Source organism: Eleutherodactylus coqui, chromosome 9, assembly GCF_035609145.1.
Source record: "Eleutherodactylus coqui strain aEleCoq1 chromosome 9, aEleCoq1.hap1, whole genome shotgun sequence".
Lineage (NCBI taxonomy): Eukaryota > Metazoa > Chordata > Amphibia > Anura > Eleutherodactylidae > Eleutherodactylus > Eleutherodactylus coqui.
The window spans coordinates 36,812,912-36,839,397 of NC_089845.1; the positions used below are offsets into that span (position 1 = coordinate 36,812,912).

Sequence of the window (26,486 nt, forward strand, 5' to 3'; positions counted from 1 at the left end):
TACCTCCCCTTCCCTCTCCGGCTTACCTCCTCTCTCCTTCCCTCCGGCTGTTTGCAATGGGAATGGGCGGGATGGAGGCGGAGCTAAGCACCCACCCCCACCCTGTCCCTTGTCCGCAGCCAGCAATAGAAGGGGGCGGAGCCAGCTGAAGGGGGGGAGAGAGGAGAAGGGGAGGGACTTTAGCAGTCATGATGCTAACCTCCCTCACACCTCCCTTCTGCAGCCCCTGTCATTGGCTCCCATTGGAGTCTATGCGGCGGCCAACATATTCCGGGCACAAAGAAAGTTCCAGGACTATCTTTGCTGCCTGGTGTTAAAGCGCCCTATATTTGACGGACGGGCACTTTTACGCCGCGGGAATATGCTTTAGTGATCTGATGCATTGGAATCCAATGCATCAGATGGTAGCGTATATACGGCAGCCGATATACGCTCGTGTGAATAAGCCCTAAGGACCAGACACATTTTAGCAAATTTACCCATGTGGTGGTTTAACTGTCCTATTTTTTTTCCTTCAGCTACCAAAATTATTTTTGCTGCGTTTTTTTTAACTATTAGGGCGCCTACCCACTGGCGTTTTTTTTCCTGCGATGCTAAATTGCGTTTTGCGTTTTTTCTGAAGAGCAATTAGTATAGAATGTGTTCTTGTCCATTGGGGGTTTTTTTTCCGGTCCGTTGCAATTTTTAACATAGGAACTGTCAGTTGCATATGTCTCCTTATTTTTCTCTTAATGCACCCATGATTGTCAATGGAAATTAACGAAAAAGCCGCGAAAAAGCTGTGAAAAACGCGCGGAAAACGCTGCGTTTTTCACGCACGAAAATCGGCAACGCCAGTGGGTAGGCGCCCTTAGGACTATTTTTTAAATATCTTTTTCACTGCCTTTTTTCCATTTTTTTTTGTTTTATTGGGGGTAAAAAGCTAAAAAAAAATGATTTTTTTTAACATTTATAGTTATTTTTTTAATTAGTATATTTACACTAAAATAAAGTATGGGAACGGGTTCCTCATTTTGTTTGATATAACATGTATGGTTTTGGATTACAGGGCGCATATAGTGACGGTTTCGGTTGGCATCGACTTTTGTTTTTTTGGGGGGTTTTTATGTATATATTTCTATTTTATTCTGTAATTTTGTCTTACTCATTCATGTAATTATTATTTTTTTCCATCTTTGTCCCCCATAACGTCATATTAGACCCCTGGGGGACATTCACGTTTTTTTTGTTTGATTTTATTTGACATTTTCCCACCATAGGACCCCCAGTTATAGGGAAAAACATCCCCCTGTAGTGACATCAGTCACTGGCGGAGCTGGTCAGGGTCTTCTACGACATGAGCTTAATGTACCGGCGCACATCCACAAATATAGCATGGTGGCTACGATAGCAAGTAGATGGCATATCAATAGCAAGCCTCAAGACATTTGTTGGGTACAAGGGTATTTAAATATCCAATAAACTTCACGCTGTCCAAAATGTAAGAATCTATCATGAGAGGTGGATGGAATCTGTTAGAAGGGGGTAACTGTAAGACAACATAAAATGATGGGATAAACTATGTGGAACAAACTTATTCAGAATGTTGGACCTATGTACATTATGCCAATGGCGTAGGGACTGTGCATTCCTGCCCACATACTGAAGCCCACATGAACATGTGATCAAATAGATAACAAAGGATTCAGAGGTGACGCTGGACATAAAGAACTTATATCTATAGGCAATCCTAAGGCAACAAAGACAATGATTCCTACAGCATTCATATGATCCCACTATAGAGGGTAATAAAGAGGTCGAGGCTCCAGTTGACTTGCGCAAATGACTCAGAGCTAAAATGTTGTGCAGGGTGGTAGACCTAGATAGTGTTCTGGCAAGCCAGGGGTCACTAAGCAAAATGGGCCAATGCTTGTGTAACAAAGACTTAATCAGACCTTGTCCAGAGTTAAACGTGGTGATAAGACTATGACTATAGTTTGGGGCCTGGTTCCCAACTGGAGAGGAGACCTTCTGTAAATAGACTCTCTAGGACAGCTGGTTAGCGCAGTCACGGGCAAACTTGAGCCCTTGGGATAGTGTTTTTTCCTGACGCGTTGCTCAAGGATGTTTGCTTGTAGTTGGAATGCCTTGTTATTGGAGCAATTCCTTCTCACCCTCTTGAATTGCCCAAAAGAGACATTCTATAAAACTTTGATCGATTAGTGGGCACTGAAAGTCCAAAACGGGCATTTCGACTAAGACATATATCTTCAAAATGGCCCATAAAAAGGCCTGTATAGGCCTATAGCAAACATATTACTGTTTATTATAAATGAAATCGCCTCTAAGGCCTCCTTCCCACGAACGGATTTCCGCCGCGTAATTCGCGGCGAAAATCCGCTGCGTTGCCCGCAGCTATTAGGTTCTATTGAACCTAATAGCTCCATGCTCACGATGCGTAATTCCACCGCGGAATTACGCACCGCGATTTCTCCCGTCCTCACCCGCAGCATGCTCTATTCTCTGCGGGTGAGGACGGGCTGTACGCACTGACGGCTTCCATTGCAGTCAATGGAAGCCGTCCGTTCACGCTATCTCCCGCTGTCACCAGCGGGAGATAGCGTGAAAAAACGCTTTCCCGCCCACCGCCGCGCGTCATATGACGCCATATGACGCGCACGGCCGCGTCACGTGACACGGCCGGCCGCGTCACGTGACACGGCCGGTGACGCGCGGCGGTGGGCGGTGACGGGCGGTGACGCGGCAGCGGTGGGCGGGGAAGCGATTTCACGCTATCTCCCGCAGGTAAGTATAGGGGCTCTGGGGGGCGCCGTGACGGGCTTCGCAGCGGAATATTACGCTGCAGAGCCCGTCACGCTCGTGGGAAGGAGGCCTAAGGCCTTAGTCACACGGGCGTTTTTTCACGCGATTTGCGCATCGCATGACGGATGCGCATGCGCAAATCGCGTGACCGGCGCCGAAAAATCGGCCCAAAAATCGCCCGAAAATCTGCTCCTAGCCGCGTTTCATTAGAAACGGGCCGGAGCTGTCCAGCGCATTGCATTCAATGGAGCCGGCAATACAGCGGCTCCATTGAATTCAAGCGCTGCGGGTGAGTGTGGGATGAATTGTCGGGGAGGGGTTAAATATATAACCCTTTCCCTGCAATGCATCCTTAAATGTGAAAAAATAAAAAAAAAGGATGTACTCACCAGCTCCCGGCAGCTGGAGATCCCGGCGGCCGGCCTGCAGTGGGTGTGAAGGAGGTGTGACTCAGACTTGCCCCTGATTGGCTCAGCGCTGAGCCAATCAGAAGCAAGTCTCAGTCACACCCATTCATGAATTCATGAATGGGTGTGACTGAGATCAGCCTCTGATTGGCTCAGGCTGAGCCAATCAGGGGCCAGTCTGAGTCACACCCCTTCACACCCACTGCAGGCCGGCCGCCGGGATCTCCAGCTGCCGGGAGCTGGTGAGTACATCCTTTTTTTAAATTTTTTCACATTTAAGGATGCATTGCAGGGAAGGGGTTATATATTTAACCCCTCCCCGACAATTCATCCCGCGCACGCCGGCAGCCCATTGCTTTCAATGGAGTCGGCTGTATTGCCGCTCCATTGAATTTAATGGGCAAACATTGTTCTTCTCTGCCACAGCTGTTACAGCTGTGGCAGAGAAGAATGATTTGTCTTCTATATGTTCTCAATGGGGTCGGCGCTGCTGCCGCCGGCCCCATTGAGCGCATATAGAGAAGAGAACAGGAATCGCAGATCGCAGATAGGTGCGATCTGCGATTTCTGTTCTCTAATTTATCGGACGAGCGCATAAAAAGCGCTCATGTGTCCGATACCATTGCAAAGCAATGGTTTTAAAAAATCGCCGGACGCATGCGCATGCGCAAATCGCGGCAATAAACGCCCGTGTGACTAAGCCCTAAGAGAAATTCCCCCTTTGTAGTACGCATAAGGGAATCCTGGGTCAGAAAGTAATCCACAGCTACAATACCATCAGGGTGAGAGATATTAGATATAATGCTGCTCAACATCAGCAGTCAAAAATGCCATAGGGGGCCTCCCAGATAGCTTTGTAGTCGGGTTACCCATTTCTGTAGATGTAAGTCTATGAAATGCCTTAAGTTACTGTTGAGAGAATTAATGTCCGACACAATCGGCCATCCAGGTGGTTTGTTCAAATTTTATGGTAATGAGTTGTGTTTCATTCTTTCATAAAAATTGGGATCTGGCAATATGTTTCCTGAAGATAATTAAGCTTATCTTGTATAACAACCCTGGCCTTCACCCTTTATACGTGGGGTTGATAACAATATTCACATTAGAAATCAATGTTTTGATCACCCCCTCTCGCCATTGTTTAAATTGTGTTTCCCATTAATAGGTGGTAAAGTCAGAAACTCATTACCAACTAAGGACATAGAGGATTCAGTCACAGGGCCTCTATGGTACACTGGGGTGAAGGAGGGTTTAGGTTTTACATCCAACCTCACAGAGTTAGCCATAAGTGCGTTGACAAATTCGGTTGGTTTCCCAGGTGGAGTGGGTATATTTGAATGATTAGCGGAAATGGAGAAATGTTAAGTTAATGTAAGTTTCCGAACAATAGAGTTAAGATTAGAGATGAGCGAGCGTACTCGGAAAAGCACTACTCGCTCGAGTAATTTGCTTTATCCGAGTATCGCTGTGCTCGTCCCTGAAGATTTGGGTGCCGCTGCGGCTGACAGGTGAGTCGCAGCGGGGAGCAGGGGAGAGCGGGCGGGAGAGAGGGAGAGAAAGATCTCCCCTCCGTTCCTCCCCGCTCTCCCCTGCAGCTCCCCGCTCCGTGCCGGCACCCGAATCTTCAGGGACGAGCACAGCGATACTCGGATAAAGCCAATTACTCGAGCGAGTAGTTCTTTTCCGAGTACGCTCGCTCATCTCTAGTTAAGATCCAAGAAAAAGTTGAAAATTATTGGGGAAGTTGTTGGACAGAAGGATAAACCTTTTGACAATAGAGATCTCATGTTCATTCAAAGCATGTTTCGATAAATTAAAAATCTTTATTGATGGATTGAATGTTTTTTTATTGACTTGTTTAGTCTTTCGGGAGGCATGTATGGTGGATTGGGGGAGATGTGTCCCCACAGCATGAGCGGTGGATGAAAGGAAGGGGTTAATAATGTGTTTTGAGAAAAATTACATCTTTAGATGGATCCTATTCGTTCCTATGACATGGAGTTCCATCATGATCAGTTTTTTTATCATTCGTGTCCAATCAGTTGTTCAATCAATATAGCTATAAACTATATGATGTAAGGGTGGGTTAAGCTAAGTTGTTGTTTCATGCTGCCTTAGAGCCACTAACTAGGGGTCACTGCCGTAGAGTCACTAACTAGGGGTTATTGCCGTAGAGTCACTAACTAGGGGTCACTGCCGTAGAGTCACTAACTAGGGGTTATTGCCGTAGAGTCACTAACTAGGGGTCGCTGCCGTAGAGTCACTAACTAGGGGTCGCTGCCGTAGAGTCACTAACTAGGGGCGCTGCCGTAGAGTCACTAACTAGGGGTCGCTGCCGTAGAGTCACTAACTAGGGGTCGCTGCCGTAGAGTCACTAACTAGGGGTCGCTGCCGTAGAGTCACTAACTAGGGGTCGCTGCCGTAGAGTTACTACCTAGGGGTCGCTGCCGTAGAGTCACTAACTAGCGGTCGCTGCCGTAGAGTCACTAACTAGGGGTCGCTGCCGTAGAGTCACTAACTAGGGGTCGCTGCCGTAGAGTCACTAACTAGGGGTCGCTGCCGTAGAGTCACTACCTAGGGTCGCTGCCGTAGAGTCACTACCTAGGGGTCGCTGCCGTAGAGTCACTAACTAGCGGTCGCTGCCGTAGAGTCACTAACTAGCAGTCGCTGCCATAGAGTCACTAATTAGCGGTCGCTGCCGTAGAGTCACTAACTAGCGGTCGCTGCCGTAGAGTCACTAACTAGGGGTCGCTGCCGTAGAGTCACTAACTAGGGGTCGCTGTCGTAGAGTCACTAACTAGCGGTCGCTGCCGTAGAGTCACTAACTAGGGGTCGCTGCCGTAGAGTCACTAACTAGGGGTCGCTGCCGTAGAGTCACTAACTAGGGGTCGCTGCCGTAGAGTCACTAACTAGGGGTCGCTGCCGTAGAGTCACTAACTAGGGGTCGCTGCCGTAGAGTCACTAACTAGCGGTCGCTGCCGTAGAGTCACTAACTAGCGGTCGCTGCCGTAGAGTCACTAACTAGGGGTCGCTGCCGTAGAGTCGCTAACTAGGGGTCGCTGCCGTAGAGTCACTAACTAGGGGTCGCTGCCGTAGAGTCACTAACTAGGGGTCGCTGCCGTAGAGTCACTAACTAGGGGTCGCTGCCGTAGAGTCACTAACTAGGGGTCGCTGCCGTAGAGTCACTAACTAGCGGTCGTTGCCGTAGAGTCACTAACTAGCGGTCGCTGCCGTAGAGTCACTAACTAGGGGTCGCTGCCGTAGAGTCACTAACTAGGGGTCGCTGCCGTAGAGTCACTAACTAGGGGTCGCTGCCGTAGAGTCACTAACTAGGGGTCGCTGCCGTAGAGTCACTAACTAGGGGTCGCTGCCGTAGAGTCACTAGCTAGCGGTCGCTGCCGTAGAGTCACTAGCTAGCGGTCGCTGCCGTAGAGTCACTAGCTAGGGGTCGCTGCCGTAGAGTCACTAACTAGGGGTCGCTGCCGTAGAGTCACTAACTAGGGGTAAATCATAATGGCAACCAACCAGCATTTCTGGGAAGATGATCACTGGTTCCCAGTTGTGAACTGGGTAATTCATTCTTAGTTTTTGTAATTGTGAGGTTTATATACAGGAGAAGGGGTGACGGTAGACAACTTGTGGTAAAAACAGTGCTTAGTTCACAAGGTGAACCAGGAAATATCACCAAAGTACAGAATACCCCGGACCTAAGTCTACATGCCTTGGATTGTAAACGTAATTGTGTTGAGTGTAAGGAGCAGGTGCAGGTCTTCGTGACTATTCATAATTGGATATACATATTAAATGCAAATGTAATCCAAGACTTAAAAGCCAAGCCTTTGTTCCTATTCGCAAAATCAGAAGTTAAAGCAGTTGTTTAATATGACAAGAAATGCATGCTAGGAAAAAGATACTGAACCCTATGTGAATATTCTTATTTTGTTACGATTACATAACCCAGTTACTTCTGTCCTCCTAATCAAAATGAGTCTATAATTAGATGTTTTTGGTAGTTGTGTTGTTTTCACCTATATCGTGGCACAAGATAAAATGATGTTCTGTATATATGAATATACAGAATGTTGGGTTGAATGGTTGTCATCTAAGCACTCTGTATAGACCCAACACATATTAGGTCTTATTTCAGAAATCCTGAAATATTCTAGAGATAGAAGGGGAAACAATGGACAGATGTCGGAGTTTAAGAAACCACAGACTAAATATCCGTAAAGATGCAATAATAGTAGCTGGGTATGTATAACAATGGTTGGACCACATGTTGCCCTTCTACACTGCATGTATAGTCCCCAGAGGAAGGCAAATTCTTAGGCTGGCAAGACATATTAGAATAACCTAGACAAAATCCATTGTCAGGATCAGCTTACCATCTGATGTGTCTAAGGGCCATTTGACTCTCCCCTGATGTAAGGGAAGAGGGGGAACAGGCAGTTGGATCTCAACATGCTTGATTATTCGTTCTTTTTGTTCTCAAGGAAATAAGCCATCAGAGAAGTTTGGCAGAAGTTAACTTTCCACTCCCCAGTAGGAACACATGCACATGCAGCTTGGTTGAGCATTCGTCTGCATGGAGGGGTCAGGATGGATAGTCATCTCTGCTGGTAGCTATATAAAATGTATGGCCAGGGTTATGGTGTTGCTTCCTTCCCCAGGATGATAATTAGGTATGACCACTCCTGTATGGTGAATGTTCTGCCAACTTTAAAGAAAAGAAGAACTACACTATTTTCCCCTCTGTTATGGGGCACTATGATATCTTTCACAACCTTAAACGTTGGGCCATGTGGCATTTATGGGTAGTATGTGATATAGTCGCTTGTTTATATACTGGTGTTCTGTGTTCCCTCCATATGTATTTTGCAAAAAACAAGGACATGCCTTAGAAAATCTAATTTGGAAAGTGTGTAGAAGGTTGTAGAATCATACGGGTTGGACTTGATGGACCTCTATCATATTCTAACCTTGTCGGGCCTCGTGTGGCGCAGAGTGTTAAGGTCTCACTCACGACCTGAAGGTTGTGAGTTCAATCCCCGCACAGTTTAGGTAGAGGTCGGTAAAATGAGTACCCAGCTTGCCTGAATAATTGCTGCGGAATAAGTTCCCCTCTCCCCTTGTCAACTACGTAATCTGTGTAAAAAGAGTCATCACCCTGGTGTGGTGTGGTTCTTTGGTACAAATAAGGGCCATTTCTGAGGCCCTCACAACATGTTGGGTTGACCACCACCAATGTTTAGCTTAAAGAAAGATTCAGTTATTTGTAAATTGCTAAATTGTAGCGCTTTGTACATGTTCATTCATGTACATTCATCCCAGCCAGAGTGGGTTGCATTCCCCAGGATGACTCTCCAAGGAGCTGGATTGGGAACCAGAGGTAGATGTTCAAGGAGATCGTGGATTTAGGTGCCGGTGGATTCTCTATCCAGAGAAGTCCACCGAGCACCAGGTGAGTGTACACCTTTTCATTCACCACTTTGTTTTTTGGACCTTAACGAGGCGCTGATCTATTTGTTATACTAGAAACATAATAATTTGCACTTTGTCATAACACATTCTATGTAGAGTAGCATCAGAATTACAGCTACAAGAACCCATGGGTTGGGTCATCTGACCCATATAGTATATATAGTTTTTAGATTGTCTCTATCCAAGTACTTCAGTGACTATACAAAGTAAGAAAAATGTCTTAAGGAGGAAAAAAAAACTTTCTGAGGAGTTTTTCTTGGTTTGTAGTTTGGACCTTAATGTTTTCAGTCTTCATTAGAGCGGTGATTGTAATCCCTTTCATATTTACTTTCACTGCTCATTAGATCACGAGACATCCCTAATGGAAACATTATTTACATTCCATTGACATACAGCATTCATTGTATGAGCTCATAATTCTGTTTTGTCTAGGAAAGTGGCACAAGATATGGTTTTGATTCCACTCTTCCAATTTACAGGATTAAAACTAAAACCTACAAGCATATACAATATCACATATAACAGAAAATCTGCATCTGGAAATGAATCTCAATTGTGGTTTAATAGGTGAAGTTCGCCAATTATTCATTTGAGGAATACTGTCATAAGAAAGATATGCGGAGTGATTGGAGAACCGTAATGAGTTAATACCGTACATCGTGCGCGCTGCCACATCGCTGCCACATATTCTTCATGTGTTCTTCTGTGAATGAGAACTCTTTAATTTGTAGCAATAACAGCAGAGCAGTAAAAGAAGTTATTCCTAATACGTCCCCCTGCTGAACATGAAGAGTATAATAAGAATGGATTGTTTTCGGAGAGTTGTGATTGAGAAGGGTCCCAGCACCGGCCAGAATTGTGGGCCTCCTCTCACTCACGCTGGACAGGAAGGGTATCATTTCTCCTTAGGGAGAGCACCTAGTAGGTGAGTGAGGAGACTTATAAGGCCATGCATGCTCTTCTGGGAAATATGCAAATAAGTAAGATGGCACAAAACCTCTGCAGCGCCACCTATTTGAACACAGCATTTCTGCAAGTCAATGTTAGACTCTTTATACAAGTCTCCTTATGGAGAAACAATACCTATCCCAACCCACATCATTGGCCTCACACTAGCCGAACCAATACCTACTGCACACTGATGAGGGGCAAACACCCCGAAACAGCTGTCTGTGTATGGATTCTGGATTAGCTTTCAATTCCCAGTCATTGTTATAATACTTGAATAAAGATCAATGACTTGCAGGAAAGCTGCCTTCCAATAGGTGGCGCTACAGAGATATTTGTCCATCTTCCTTATTAAGTCACATTGGACACATGCCATGCATCTATAATTCATACCAAGGACACAAGCTGCATTTGTTCCAGTCACACACGGGACATGTGCAGCAAATCTGCTCCTCACATGCTGCATATGCATTGCTTGCACTGGACACCACAGTAACCTACTCTCAGCTCTGCAGGTTACAGATGCTACTGCAAGCCCTGGCGGAGAAGACCCCAATGCTTTCATTGCCCCTGTGCAGCTGCACCGGCACCATAGGCTGCATGTCTGCTCCTGTAGTAAATGATGACCCCGCCCTCTTGTCTCATTTCTGTCTTGCTGCACCCTCCCCAAAAGTCTGCCTGGCAGCCGAAGAAGTAAGGATGTTGGTTCTCAGGTCTGGAATCCAATGTGGAAATTCCACTGTGTAACCACAGCATTTCCACAACATGTGAACACTCCCTGCAATGGGTAGCAGTCGCTGCCAGAGGGGCCGTTGTGCTGAAAGTAAGTCCTACGAAACTGTGCTAGTGGTAATTCTTCAATAAAGGCGTCAATGTGTTGCTGAGTGAGCCGGTATGAAAGTACCCTAAAACTACAGCAGCATTTTGACAGCATGGGCAATGCGGCGAAGTCAAGCTAACTCTTTTCCCTGTGCCAATATTAACCCTTTCCAATCCAATTTGTATCCTGGTTTTCCTAGGGGGCTTACTCTTTCTGCCGTTATACAACAGCGCTATCTGCTGGCTAAAGCCAGTACTGCATCAGGTGACACGTTCGATAGGCTCCAACAGCAGAGAGGCTGGCAATATACAGTAAGAGAACTCCGACTGACGCCTTCCAACATCGGAGCTGTACAGCCTTAAATCATAATGTCTTCAGAGGCCAGACAGTGGATTGGAAAGGGTTAACTGGGACACCCTGTGTATAATATATATGGTTACTGTGCAATTTGCAGATATGATAGAAATGGTAATATCTGGAATGTAGACTGTTTCAATTTCACTCGTCTTTACAGTAAATGGGCACAAAATTCTACCCTTTAACATGAAGACGTGCCGGAGGTCTGATCGCTAAGACCCTTCCTCCCCACTATAATGCTTGTGCCCCTTCATCTGCTTCCAGCATCCCAGCCACAGACCGGTTTCAGAAGGTTTGTGCCCATGATATAGACAAGTGTCTCTGCCCAACTGTGGGTCAGTAGACAAATATACTTACCTGAAACTGCCCTCCTGTGGAAAGAGGGAGAGTTTTTTTACTCTTTAGGAACGTGTAAATATCTGTACATAAGTAGAATTTGGGTTTATCGCGGGTTTTTTCGGAATGTTTGCAGTCAGTGGTGCTTATTTCCAAATGCAGCATGTTCTAGGCATGGGGGGTTTTTATTTATAAACTCCGTGCGTAAAAAGCCATGTACAAAAAGTCTTTTAAAAAGTCAGTAATAAAACCATGAAAAACTTGAAACAACTAGAAAGTTGCAGAAACTCGCAAACTGGAGTCTTACTGATTTGAATTTAAAGGGATTGTCCAAGGTGTAAGAACTGGAAGTTGTAAGAAGTTATAAGCGATCGATCACTGAGCTCTGTTATTGGCTGCAGTCCCTTTGATGTCCCATAAACTGGGTGGGGCTTCAGCTATCACCAGAGTGGGGAAAAGGGTTATCCAAAGTTCTTACAACTCAGACAATCCCTTTAAATGCAAAAAAAAGGCTGAACACAACATACAGTCTATGTGGCTGACGGTACACACTTTGCTGTTGACGTATTCTCCGACTGGCTGAGGGTAATTGTTGTGTTGCATATTAACCTTTTCCAATCCAATTTGTATCCTGGTTTTCCTAGGGGGCTTACTCTTTTTCTGCTGTTATACAACGGCGCTATCTGCTGGCTAAAGCCAGTACTGCATGAGGTGACACGTTGGATAGGCTCCGACAGCAGATAGGCTGGCAATATACAGTAAGAGAACCCCGACGGACGTCTTCCAACATCGGAGCTGTACAGCTTTAAATCATAATGTCTTAAGACGTCAGACAGTGGATTGGAAAGGGTTAAAGGGGTTGTCCCGCGCCGAAACAGGTTTTTTTTTTTTTCAACCCCCCCCCCCGTTCGGCGCGAGACAACCCCGATGCAGGGACGTACAGACAGCTTACCGGAGCGCTTACCTTAATCCCCGCGCTCCGGTGACTTCTATACTTACCTGTGAAGATGGCCGCCGGGAACCTCTTCCTCCGTGGACTGCAGCTCTTCTGTGCGGTCCATTGCCGATTCCAGCCTCCTGATTGGCTGGAATCGGCACGTGACGGGGCGGAGCTACACGGAGCTACACGGAGCCCCATAGAGAACAGGAGAAGACCTGGACTGCGCAAGCGCGTCTAATTTGGCCATCGGAGGGCGAAAATTAGTCGGCACCATGGAGACCAGGACGCCAGCAACGGAGCAGGTAAGTAAAAAACTTTTTATAACTTCTGTATGGCTCATAATTAATGCACAATGTATATTACAAAGTGCATTATTATGGCCATACAGAAGTGTATAGACCCACTTGCTGCCGCGGGACAACCCCTTTAATGGCCAACTTAATGTCATAAATTAATAACTAGCCATTATCATAAGGGCATGTTGTGTCGTCAAGATGTAACATGTACCGTATATTACATCACACTCTGTTGTAAGATGCTCTTGCTCACACTCAACAGGAGGGCTCTCAACCAGCGTGATCCTCACGTCTGGATTGACTGATTGTTCTTCTCTCTGTCCATTGCTGGTGTCTGATTCATGACATTTGTCTTGGATACATGTGTCATACATATTATTGTAAAGTCTTAAACCAGACCATTATAATTGTTCAGACTCTGGGCACTTTGTAGGGTTTTCAACCACATGGGACTTCGCTCTGTTCTTGACCGCACGACTGTTTACAGCTTGGAGCTCTTTATATCTTTCAGCTATGGAAAATGTAAAAATATTCATTTTTTTCCTATGAAAAGAGAAGTTGTAATATGAATCGCCTTTATCGTGGGAATCATCTCATGCTCTCGAAAGTTGCATATCATTCATGAATGAAAAGCAGGGTCTGAAGGTGCTGCAGGAATTCCTTATTGTTACCCAGGTTCTTAAATGCCGTCCCATGATGACTGCTGTTGGGCCTCTCTCTACATTATACCTATAAGTGCAGCAAGCCTATATAGTGTGTGTTGTGTGTCAAGCTCATATATATGCTGAAGGACCGGTGTGGAGGGGGATGTATCAGAACACACGGATGGTAACATCTGAGGAAGTTCCTGTACTTTCTGCAGGGAAAGAATATCATTCACCTTAACCTTCATCAGACAGGAGCCGCCCCAAGGACATTGTGAAGGTTCAAAGTACATCAAGACATCTTTATCAGGCAATAATATTATCCATCTGTACTTGCAGACAAATGCCAGAATCTCATCCAAGGAAATATACGGGTCATTCATCATTAATGAAGTGGACATGCCCAAAAAATGAATGTTACTGTATAGAGATGAGCGAGCACCCAAATGCTCGGGTCCGCGTTATTCGAGTCGAGCTTTTCGTAAAATTCGAGAGCTCTCTCTTTCCCCCTCCCTCCCTCTCTCTCTCCCTCGCTCACCCTCCCTCCCTCCCTCCAAAAATTTGCCAATGGCGCACGCTGCATCGCGGTGGGAGGGGCCAAAAACTGAGTCGGGGTCGAGTAATGAGCACCATCAAGTACGCTAATACTCGAACGAGCATCAAGCTCGGCAGACTACGTTCGGTCAACTCTTGTTGTAATTCCCAACAAGTCAATGGTGGTGATGATAGTGTATATTTTGTTTTTAGATGTGCCATCTTATGTTCCGTGGAGGGGAAGAGAAGGGAGGAGCAGCTTCTATTAGGAGTATGAACCAATCAGTAGAGAAGTTATTGAGATAATCCATAAGGTGCTGCCAGCCCAAATATCGCCACCGTATGTAATTGGTCATAGAAAAGCAAATCACAGGAAACAGAAAATAATGAACAACTCTTAGAACAAAAGGCTTATTAAGATGAGACAATTAATCCAATTTCTTCTTTACTGATTCATTGATTAACATCCAGTGCATTTGATGCGTTTTGGGGACAAGCGGGCAGAAGTGGTGTGACAAGGGTGCTCCATGTACGGAGGAGGTCGAATCTTCCTGTAGTTGCAGCCTTGGTGCTTGAAGAACCAAGAGGCTGCAGGATCTAGCATGGCTTCTCGCACTCTATCCAGCCATTTCTGAGGAAGGGGCTGCATCCACGAAATGCGTTAAATACTCTGGATTTTAATCAATGAATCAATAAAGAACCACTGCGTTAATTCCCTTGCCTTAATGAGCCTTCTGTTCTAAGGGTTGCGCCTACGGTCCCTTATTTTCTGTTTTTCGTGCTTATATGCTCAGTGGAAAGCTTTCATTAAATGCTAGTGGACAATTTCTGTGCCGGCGTCTTTGTTATTGTTATGTCTTCCAGATGTGACTTGTTAGAGCAGCTTTCTGACAGTTCAAGACGGCACTTAAAAATGTCTCTTCTTGATCTTCCAGAAGCCATAGATTTCACGTCTACTATAATAATTAGCAGCCTGAATGTTCTCAATTAAATGCCAGGGAAAAAACACTTCTTACTCACTATAAATTAAAGTCAGCCTCTATGTCCCCCTGGACTTGAGGTCCAGCTTGTTTCCTAGACTTGCATTATACACAGGAGTCAATCAGAGGAGGCGAAACCACGGGGGCGGAGCAACAGCCCAATGCCCCATTTACAAATCTGAACGGGCGGATGACGTCACCGCTAGTTGTTGGCGCTCGTGCAGAACATTTAGACAGGCGATCACCACTGAGTATCGCTCACTTCTCGCTCACCGCTTCACATTCCTACGTATACATGGAGCCGAGAGCGTTTACACGCAACGAGAAGTCAGCGAACCAGCGATGATTTTTATGCTCGTTGAAGGTGAGCAACAAACGAAAAGTAAACGAATAGTTAACGATGGCTGCGCATTTAGGCGGAACCATTATCGCACGTTTTCGTTCATTTGAACGAATTTTGCGCAATAATCGTCCTGTGTAAATGGCCCTTTAACCAATGATAAGAATAATAGAGCTCAGCTATAAAACACCGGAATGGCAGGAAGGTAAATAGCAGATATAATAACGCCTTGTACATATTGACTTACCTGTAATGATTGCGCTCAGACTAGACAGTCGCTATAACCTCTGTGCCTCTTGTTTCTTCCTTAGTCACTGAACGGATTCGCTCTCGTTGTGAGTACAGAAGGGATGATATTCTATGCCTCATCAACCATACTAGACTACCTGGGCTTCCATCAAGTAAGTGCAATGCTCCGAGTCCATTCTAAAATTGTTGAGTATATTTATTAAGAATTTTGCAAGATTCCGGTAGTTTCTATAGTTTATGCAATGAAGTTGCTACTTGAGATTTTATGTTTAACTCTTTCCAATCCACTGTCTGATGTCTGAAGACATTCTGATTGAAGGCTGTACAGCTCTGATGTCGGAAGACGTCTGGCAGGGTATTCTTACTGTATATTACTGGCCGCTCTGTTGTCGGGGGCCTCTCTAGCATGTCCCATACTGCAGTACTGGCTCTAGCCAGCAGATGGCGCTATTGTATAATGGCAGAAAGAGAAAGAACCCCCTAGGAAGCCCTGAATCCAAAATTGAATTGTAAAGGGTTAATGCTTCATCCATTTGTGGTTTTACACTTTAATACAAAACAATTCCTCTGCTTTTTGAATAATCCTGTCTTTGGTTACCATTCAGTTTGATTTGCCAAGATTGTATCTGACCAAACATAGCATCCGTCATTAAGCTATCCATGCAAAGTGCTAACATTTATTTAGATGGTAACTGTTTCCTCCCTGTTATAATATAATATAATGGATGTGCATGCTACATTCAAAATATCCAAGTGCATCTCCTCTGCCTGTAGATATCCTCACTCCCAATATTCTCGGGATTACTCACCAGTGGCTTCTAAAAGCCACCAAGGTGTCTCCATACTTTTGCACAATTTACTTCGTCTCTCAATTAACAAAGCTAAGATAGACTCACATGGTAGATTCATTATTCTACAAGGCACCATGTATGACCAAAACTTAGTTTTAGTCAATTCATATGCTATTCCACAATGTATCTACTTACTGGACTAGTGATTTTAATATGGTCCTTTCTCCCCGCCTTGGACTTCTAATGGCCATGATAAGCTTAGCTCATTGCAGAGATCCTCATTGGGCTCCTTGCTTTGGGATTTGGATTTAGCAGATGTGTGGAGGGAGGCACATGGTGCTCAAAAGGCTATACTATTTTCTCAGCTCCACTCCTGTATTGATTGCATGCTGATCTCTACGCGCCTTCTACTATCCTTAATGCCAGTAAGATATACCCTGCGTGCATGGTCTAGCTACGATATAATAATGTCTCACTTCTTGAACCAATTCACCCCATACTTACCTATAAGGTGGAAACTCAGCAGGTCCTTCTTAAGAACACGATAACCCTCTCAAAAATATCTCAACAACGTACTTCTTACTTTGTGAATGTGAACTCCTAATCCCATAAGGCCTTCATGAGGGGTGATGTCTCCCAGATAGCCTCTCATAATACGAGGGAGAAATCCCAGCCCTACTTGCTTTGGAAAGATGTCTCACTCTCTTAGAACTTTCTACCCAACAATGGCCTAGTATATCTTTAACTAGGAATATTAGAGATACTAAGCTTCAACGTAATCATTTACACGTCTCAGGTGGAGAGAGCCCTTCAATGGACTCAATCTACTTATTTTAACCTAGCTAATAACCCGATAGGCTGCTGGACTCAAGACTTAGGGCAAAAAACAGGATTAACACAGTATATTCCATTAGATACGGACTTGCACCTGGATAAAATTGCCCAAACATTTCGCAAATTTTATAGCTCCCTTTCTAAACACAAACCCGAAAACTTTTCTACCGCTCCCCTAGAATTCTTGCAGAATATTCCTCTAGCAAAACTCACCACAAGCCGAAATCTACAGCTAAACCAGCCCGTTGCTGGAGAAGTCGAAGAGACTATTATAGATCTCAAGCTAGGCAAAGCCCCTGGCCCATACAGCTTCACAGCCCTTTATTACAAGAAATAGATCACCACCCTATCGCATCCTCTAACTTAGTTCTTTAATGATATTTTGCCCGGAAAAGCTATAACGGAGGAATTTTCAAGTGCCCACAAAACGGCAATCGCAAATCCAAACGAGGATCATAGCTCCCCCCCCCCCCCAGATTATTTATTTTATTTGGAAAAACAAGAGACCCCGAATTAAACAAACTATTATGTACTATCAGATGTGGTTAGGAGGTCTATCAGTTCCCAACTTGTGATCTTCGTGATCCCGGAGCCCCATTATGGGTGGAACTAGATGCTTCTCTTTTACCTCCAATTGAACTTAATTTTATTTTTTAGTACAAAGACACACAGCCCATATCTATACGGCAGCTCTCACCTCTGACCTATCATCTTTTCTTAATTTGGATGAGAAGCAGATTTAAGTTCTCGCTGATATCAGCTCTTCCCCCTCTACTGCCCATTAATCCTAACAAAGCCTTTGCCCTAAGTATACTGGTCTCGACATTGCATGTTTGGTGGATGTGCCCGGTGGTGAGTTCTTTCTGGAGGCAGGTAACTAAACTTATTTCTAGAGTTTTTGCCAAGCATGTCCCCTTTCCCCATCTGCCTGTCTTTTGGCCGACAAGCCCCTTGGATTTAACAATCAACAGCAAAAACTCTCACAGTGCATCTGCATGGCAACTAGGGTTTATGTAACCTCTCTATGGCTCTCAACCACTCTTCCAATTGGCCCCGTTCATATTTGGGTCTCAAGGATGATGCTTTATGAGAAATTGTTGGCTATGGTAGAGGATAAGATGGAACTCTTTCTTAAAGCTTGACAGCCATGGTCTACTTTCTTAGAGATTCACGGTCTGCCTTGACTGTTCTTACTTGAGAGGAAAGAGGAAAGAATAAATGCTGGGAGGGAGAAGGTCTTGTGTTCTATTTTTTTTTTTTTAATCTGACCTATTCTTATACAGTATACAGTAAAAATGTCTACTTTTATTGCTTATATCTTGCACCTTGTGTGTATGCTCTTTGTTCTGTTTATTTCGTACTTTACATTGGACTACCCCCTGCGGGCGGAATCTATTGGCTTCATAGCCAATTTTGTACCACATTAGTCTCACTAATAAAGTTGTTTGAGAATAAAATATCCAAGTGCAAATTATAAACTTGGCAAATTTGTTATCCAAAGGGCCAAAAAGCTTAATATCATAACTCAGTATCAATAACTAGACTACGTCAGCAGGCCTCAATACACATGATGTGTATTCCAAAATAAAGAGCTCATTAAAGCGATCCTCCAGTTTTGTGACAAAATGAGTTAAGCTTTAACCAAAACAATCCAATGTGACTAAAGGCTCATTTAGACACAATGATTATCACGCAAAATTCGCTCAAAAGCCATCTTTTGAGCAATAACCGTTGCATCTAAACGCACGTCCATCGTGCACTATTCGTTCATCGTTGACTCTTATCAGCGCCGCTCGCTGATTTTCTCAACAGGCGGCCCTAATAGTATTCTTTCAGCTGCCAGTTCTTAGCGGAACACCAGCTGAAAGCTCCGAGAACAATGCAGCTGTTTGCATATACAAAACAGCTGCTTTGTTCTCTGAGCTATCGTGGCGGTATCCTGCTCTGCCTGCATTGACTTTTAAGTAGCTAATTAACAAGTGGTTCTTGTTGTCATTTAGCCAGAAGTTTCACAGCAAGGTTTCTTCCTACCTCCATGGCCACATATTTTTATTATTTCTCTCTTCAATACTTATATTTGTTACGCTTTTTCTATATAAGCCTCACTGTTTTAATTCTTCATGGTGGAAACCGCTAATCGCATGTCTTTTCACGTACTGGAAGATGCCGTTAACAATCCAGGAGAGAACTGAGATCAAGCTGATGGTCAGTAACAACCAAGTAACCAAGGCTTTCAATCAAAACCAGTCAGCAAGACAACCTGTTAGTTAGGGCACCAACTGTCAGAAAACTGATTCAGAGAAACTGGTAATCTCCAGGATGAACTGAGAACCCGTAGTCCGAGCAGAGTTTCCAATCTCCAAGTGTCAACAGCTGTGCTAGCTGTTTTTAATGAAGAGTCTACAAAAAAGCACCAGGATACTGTCATTGGAGCGCGGTGTGAGATAACCCACTGTTGTAAGGTGGCACCCATACAAACTGCAAAAGTTGTGTGATGATGACCCTGACGGGCGCTTGGAATTCTGTCAGTGGGCCTTACAAATGTGTGAACAACTTCTGAATCATCAGGATGATCTCACTTCTGTCCGGCATTGTTAACGGCATCTTCTGGTACCTTTATTAATCCTCAACATGACATCAGTCATAACTCGAAAATGGTTGTAGGTGTTGATAAAATGACTGCACCAATCAATTTCTGCTGAAATGCTATTCTTAATTCATGTATCCCATCATCCCCTTTCTATGGAAGTTTCTTGGACTTAATGGAAGATGGCTGTCATCTTCCATTGTGAACTTTTTCACACGGATTGCTTCTGCATGTCCTGGATAGTATTACCACCATGTTTGGTTCAGTTATGCCCAGTAGATGCCTCTTTAGACATTTCTGATTAGGGTTATTTTCCGTATGACCACCCTGTATATTGGGAGTTGATTCTCAGCAAAAGCTGGTCATTTCCTTATCAGTGCGCTGCCAATGGTTGAAGATGTAATATACTTGTTGCAGCCATTCTGAGGCCTGCACCTTGCTTGCAGGCCAGACCAGGTTTTGGGTGTGCCCTTGCTTCTCTGGGAGCTGAGGGGTGTGGTAGCTGCAGGTGTAATGTCAGTCAGCACCTGGTGCTGAGTAGCCTAGCTCCTACTTAAACAGTGCCAGCATTATCTCCTGTGCTGGTCAATTTCTTCAGTTGCCTTTGGACAGCGACGGAGCAACACATCTTGGCTGAAGCTCTCCATACTAGCTAAGTGTGTTTCTGTTTTGGGGATTTCTGTTTCGCCTTTCTTTTGTGCTAGGGCCCCCTGTCAGGGACTAGTCAGTGGCCTAGGCACGTGTGCGAGCTCGCACTTGTCAGAGTGATCGGTCCAACGAGTAGGCAGGGCCCCCTCCCGGGTTAGGGGACTATAGGGAGAGTATTCCCCTTAGTTTTATGTTTCCTTTGCACAGTTGTGTCTTTTGTTTGTGTTATTGAGGTTGTTGCATCAACAGGACGTGCAATACTACCGCCATCATTCCTCTGACCCAATATAGACATCAGAAATCAGACAGCCTTTGGCTGAGATGTTGGTTGGTAACGTCTTATTTTGATGATTACTTTGCTGCAAAGCCAATCACATAGATCATCACACATACTATACAAACCAGAAAGGCTGAAAACATGATTCATGCTGATCATAAAAATGCATCTTTATTAAATACATGGAAACTAAATAATAAAGCACATTAGAAGATGGATTGTACATAATTGGTCCCAATAAAGTAAACACAAGGCTCCGAACACGAGACAATAAGCTGCCAAATGTATGAAGAAAATACTGTTCATAAAATACTCTTCTGCAGCCCAGAAAGCCAAAACAAAAAGATTGTTTCTATTGGCCTTCTCAATACAGAACATACGATACAAAATACAGACCACCATGGTAAGAGAAGTATCATTACTTTAGGGAGTACAAAAAGGGCACGATTACTATGTGGTGGACACAAAGTAATATTAGTACTATGGGGCGGCATTATTCATTTGTGGGTGACAAAAGTGAGAAGTCTTACTTTAGGGGGCGCAAAGGAGGTGCACTCAGGTGCGCCCCTATCATGAGGCAACTTGAAACTGCTACCTCATGTGGCAGCCTGCTGCATCTCAGAGGGGCAGTGCTGTGGCGGGAGCACTTAGCGTAAAATAAAAATAGTGGCAGCGCTGGGTCAGGCACATCACTGATACCAGTGGTGTCCAACGGAACCTATTGGATATACAGTGGTGCCTTGGGTTAAGAGTTTAATTCGTTCCGTGACGGAGCTCTTAACTCAAAACACTCGTAATTCAATTCAATTTTCCCCATTGAAATGAATGGAAAAGCCATTAATCCATTCCGGATCGCGAAGTTCTCCCACCGATTTCAACTTTAACTGTAAGCCCTTCCCTGAAAATCATCCCTAGCTGTAGTAAAAAAAATAAAAAATATATATACTCACCTGTCTGCCGGGGCTAAGGAGCGGCTGTCTGCCGCTTGTTCTCCCTGCACTTCTCTGAAGCTTTTCAGCAGGCGGGGATTAAAAATGCAGGGAGAGCAAGCGGCGGCTAGACACACCTGATCCCCGGCTGTGGCAGACAGGTGAGTATATATTTTTTACTACAGCTAGGGAAGATTTTCAGGGAAGGGCTTATATATAAAGCCCTTCCCCAAAAATCACTGCAGGGGTTGCCGGAAGGCCATTGCTTTCAATGGGGCCACTGGCAGCAGCGACGGCCCCATTAAGAGCAAGGCTTGTAACCCATGTTTTTGCTCTTAAATCAGAACAAAAATTCGGGAGAGAGCCTGCTCTCAAGTCGAAAAACTTGTAAGCTGAGGCACTCTTAACCCAAGTTATCACTGTGCTGGCATCTGTCAGGTTTCCATCATGGTGCCATTTTATTGGAAAAAAAATAGCACAGCACACTGTGCTATTTTCCACAACTTTTTTAACCTTTTTAGGAGAAGAGCTTTTTCTTTTTTTTGTCCCTGTCTTCCAGGAGCCATCATTTTTACATTTTTTCATTGGCATAGCCGTATAGGGGCTTGTGTTTTGCGGGACAAATTTTTTTTTTTTAATGGTAGCATTTAACGTGCCGTATCATTTACAGAAAAAGTTTTACAAATTTTTTAAGTGGGGAGCAATGAAAAAAATGCAATTTTTTTGGTGGGGTAGGGGGGTAGTTTTTGCAACATTCACAGTGCAGTAATAAGGACATATGAACTTTGTTTTATTGGTTAGTACAATTATTGTGATACCAAATGCATAAAGTTTTTTTTTTATGATTTTCTACTTTTAGTAAAAGTAAATACATTTTTTTTTAAACAAAAGTTGCTTTTCGACGCCTTATTCTGGGGCAGGTAACTTTTAAAGTTTTCCTCAATCGGGATATGCTAGGGATCATTTTTTGCAAGGTGCACTGTAGTTTTTATTAGTAACATTTGGAAAAACGTGTTTTTAATCCCTTCTTTTTCAAAATTTTTGTAAGCTTGCATAATTTAAAAACCCACAATTCTGGCGATGCAACCCTTTTTTCACAGCCTTAGCTGTGCAGAATAAATATTGTGATATTTTAATAGTTCAGACTTTTACGTACCAAATATGTGTGTTTTTTTGTTTTGTTTTCTTTTAATTGTTTTGATTTTTTTTATGGGAAAAGGAGTTTTTTGAACTTTTAAGATTTGTGTTTTTACTGTTAAAAATACTATATTAAATCTTTATTACACTTTTATTTTGTTTCCACAGGGGACTTGAACTTGTGATCATTTGATCTTTTGTACTGTGTACTGCAATACCACAGTATTGCAGTACATAACGTTTTTTAATGTTGCCTCTAGAGATGAGCGAACGTACTCGTTTCGAGTAATTACTCGCTTGAGCACCGCGATTTTCGAGTACTTCCGTACTCGGCTGAAAAGATTCGGGGGGCGCCGGGGGCGGGGGGAGGTGTGGCAGAGCGGGGGGTAGCAGCGGGGAACAGGGGGGAGCCCTGTCACAGGCAGGGCTTGATAGGCATCTATGCATTGATGCCCTGGAAGCTTTAATAGTTTCCAGGTTGCCATTGTAGCCCATCTGCAAGCTTTGATCCCGTTGCAGTGGTTGCAGACTGCATCATTTCATGCTAAGCTACATAGAGCTGAGCTGCTGTACATACACCTGTCATGTTATAAAAGTTTTTTTATAGGTATGCTGTCTCCATCATATATATAGTAATGCAGGTGTTGAGATGTACGAGACCAATGTATTCATGAAATATGGGCTCCCGCTGCAGATTGACAGCGCTACCTACTACTGTGCAGAGGGAGAAGTTTGTAATCAACTGCTGCAGAGCAGAGGGAGGCCGCATCTCATGAATACATCGGACTCCTGCCGCACAGAACTTGTATCATCCTGCACCTAGGAACTATAAATTTATGAAACTACACCAGAATCCTACATTATAGACAGTCTGTGCCTGCCGGTACTGCACGCGGCTCTCTGACAGGCAAGCAAGAAGTAGCCGCCAAATTCCCTTTCAGTGACCACATAGGACAGGCACATTGGGGCACAATATCCTGCATAAGAAATTACATTCTTAGCCTTCGGCTTAGTCTAGGCAAGTTTGGTACCGTATATACTCGAGTATTAGCCGACCCGAGTATAAGCGGAGACAATAAGTTCCACCACAAAAAAACTTGGAAATCTTATTCACTCGAGTATAAGCCGAGCTATACTCGAGTATATACTAGGTAAAAAAAAACCTCCATACTCACCTCCCAGCCGACATCTGTGTCTGTGCGACAAGCTGCTTGAATTCTCCCTGCTGTCATCCCCCGCTGGCAGTGCTGTGTAAGTAAGCGCTGTGATTGGATTGAGCGTCAGCCAATCACAGCTGGTGCTCAATCCAATCACAGCGCTTACTTACACAGCACTGATGGCAGGGGATTTGGAAGCCGAGCAGGGAGATGACCGCGGGGAGAATTCTGAAGCAGCTTGATTGGCTGAGAATGATTGAGCACCGGCTGTGATTGGCTGACGCTCAATCCAATCACATCTCTTACTTACACAGTGCTGACGGGGGATGACAGAGCCGAGCAAAGAGGACGGCAGGGGATGACAGCAGAAAGAATTCACACAGCCTGCCGCAAAACCGCCGGAGACAGATGCCGGCTGGGAGGTGAGTATGGAGGGTTTTTTTTAAGCCTTCCCTGACTCGAGTATAAGCCGAGGGGGCTTTTTCAGCACAAAAAATGTGCTGAAAAACTAGGCTTATACTCGAGTATATACGGTATATTAATGATTTTATAAATTCTCCATACAGGAATTCTATATATATAATAAAGACGTTCTCTCATTTGTCATATTTCGAGTTCCAATTGACAATAAAACCAACCCTTTTCTGTTGATAGGAAATGTCCCCCATCTTATACACCAATGTATTTGGTGGGTTGCAGATACAATTTGCTATTCTAGTGAATCACTCATGTAAATGTAATCTTAAACCACGAAACGGATCTAGGATTGTGTTGTCCACCTAAAATTCTGAAGAAAAAGAAATACAATATTGGAGCCCTCGTTCGCCCCTTATAGAAAACAGTTTATTTCATGATGAACTGATAACATACAAGTTGAGAAGGGTTGGACTTTTGGCAACGGCGCCCAGTACATATGCCCTGTAGAGTCCTGGGCACTAGGAGTGTCTGAAAATTCTGGGAAATTGTAAAATGTCTTTGGCATCCTGCAGATACTTAATAACTGTAATAACACAAACTTGTGTGTTGGCCTACTTTGTAGCTCTCCAACAGAAAGCCTTATTTCCCCAAGGATAATTTAACATTTTTGTGGAAAAATATACATATACAAAATGTCCTCTCGGCTGAAGCTACAGCCGCAGTCTGTGCCTCCAACACTGTCAGGCCGAGTGAACACGATGTGCCTGTCCAGCATTGCTGCTAGTCAGCCTGGCAATGTACAGAATCAGCCTTATGGATCCCGAGCGGCACTCTACCAGCACTAATCACATTGTAGGAAGCCTATTTGCCAGTGACTAGAGGATGACGGCCATCTTCATTAGAAGTAGCGATCACCGTTAGACAGAACGAGTATTTGATGCTAATTAGAAATGAGCGAGCATACTCGCTAAGGATAATTACTCGATCGAGCATTGTCCTTAGCGAGTACCTCCCCGCTCGGCAGAGAAGGTTCGGCTGTGGGCGCGGGTGACAGGTGAGTTGCGGCCATGAGCACGGGGGAGCGGGGGGAGAGAGCTCTCCCCTCCGTTCCTCCCCGCTCTCCCCCGCCGCTCCCCGCCCACCGCCGGCAGCCGAACCTTTTCTTCCGAGCGGGGAGGTACGCGCTAAGGACAATGCTCGATCGAGTAATTGCCCTTAGCGAGTATGCTCGCTCATCTCTAATGCTAATTAAAGGTATTTATGATTTTAGTTCTATCGAACCCTATGAAGACAGAGTAGTATCTCCAACATACAGTTCGTTCCGGAACGACCGGTGTGTTGAATGTATTGTATGTTGGAACCAGAACTCTGTGGAAAACCGGTGAAAGGTTCTAAAAAACCCCAAAATGTTGACTAATAAAAAATAGTGATTAAAGAAAATAGTGCAGATAAGTAATAGAGATAAAATAGGTCCTTATGTAAGAAAAAGCTGCTGGAAGTCGGGTGGGAGTTTCTTCAGGGTCCTGTAAAGTGCACATAGTGTACCAGGAAGATAAACTGGAGTCAACTACACCCAGTGTCCAAAACGAGATGGTCATCCTTGCTCATGGAAAGAACAGAACAGAATACATCACACTGTACTGTAGAAAGGCCCTACTAGACGGCCAATCAGTGCATCCACTTACAGTCTCTGTCACCTACTTATAGTCCTATTAGCTAAGCTTATGGGCTGGAATTGGTGACCCGCTAAGTCCAAGGATGAAAGTGTTATACTTACCTCTTCCGTCATTCCCCCGGTGTCAGCACTCAAAATCGATGCTCAATGCATTCAGCTAAGTAGTCCGCCCGTTCTAATTTTATAATTAAGGTGGCTTTCAGCACTGACAGCGGGGAAACTGTAAGGAAGGTAAGTATAACACTTACATCCCCGGACTTAGCGAGGCACCTACTTTTAACCCATAACCTCAGCTCATAGGACTACAAGTAGGTGACAGTCTCTTGCAGGATTACAGGGGTTTTACCAGTAAAATGTGCATATAGATTGGCTGGATTTTCCAGCCAATCACACGTGCTGCCAATGAGGACTGTCTGCGACATTGTATATTGAATCTGGTTATGTTACATTAGCCCAGGATAGACCATCATATGCTGAAAATATTGCATAATAGATCATTGTAACTTGAAGGATCTCTGTAATTTCTGTTGCATACATTTAAAATTGAAATACTAGTAGAGTTAATACAACTAAGGCCGGCCCATTCGGTTTCTATACAACATAAAATATAATCTCTCTGCTTTAACTCCATAGTGACGTGTGAAGTACACGTACATTAAGTGAAATTGGTTAGCAAACTTGCGGGCTTTTTCTCCACTTGTGAAAATAAAACATTTTGGACCAGACCCATGTGTTTTTTGAGAAAATATTTCATTTTCATGGCCCAATGCTAGCAACTATCACCACAGACCTGTAGGGTCAAAACAGTCACTATGCCTCTTGATGAAAATTGGGTATAAATTGTGGGGTAATTTTTCTCCTGTTGCCCCTCATTACTATGAAAAATATTGGGCCAAACCT

The 26,486-nt window shown here is 44.3% G+C and overlaps 1 protein-coding gene across 1 annotated transcript in view; it reads left to right on the forward strand.

Moving 5' to 3' along the window:
• Window positions 1–26,486, forward strand: part of AHRR (aryl hydrocarbon receptor repressor) — a 277,305-nt gene that overhangs the window by 173,510 nt on the left and 77,309 nt on the right. Inside the window, exon 5 of the mRNA XM_066579246.1 lies at window positions 15,197–15,286. Within this exon, the coding sequence (XP_066435343.1) occupies window positions 15,197–15,286 (90 nt within the window). The remainder of the gene's footprint in view (window positions 1–15,196; window positions 15,287–26,486) is intronic.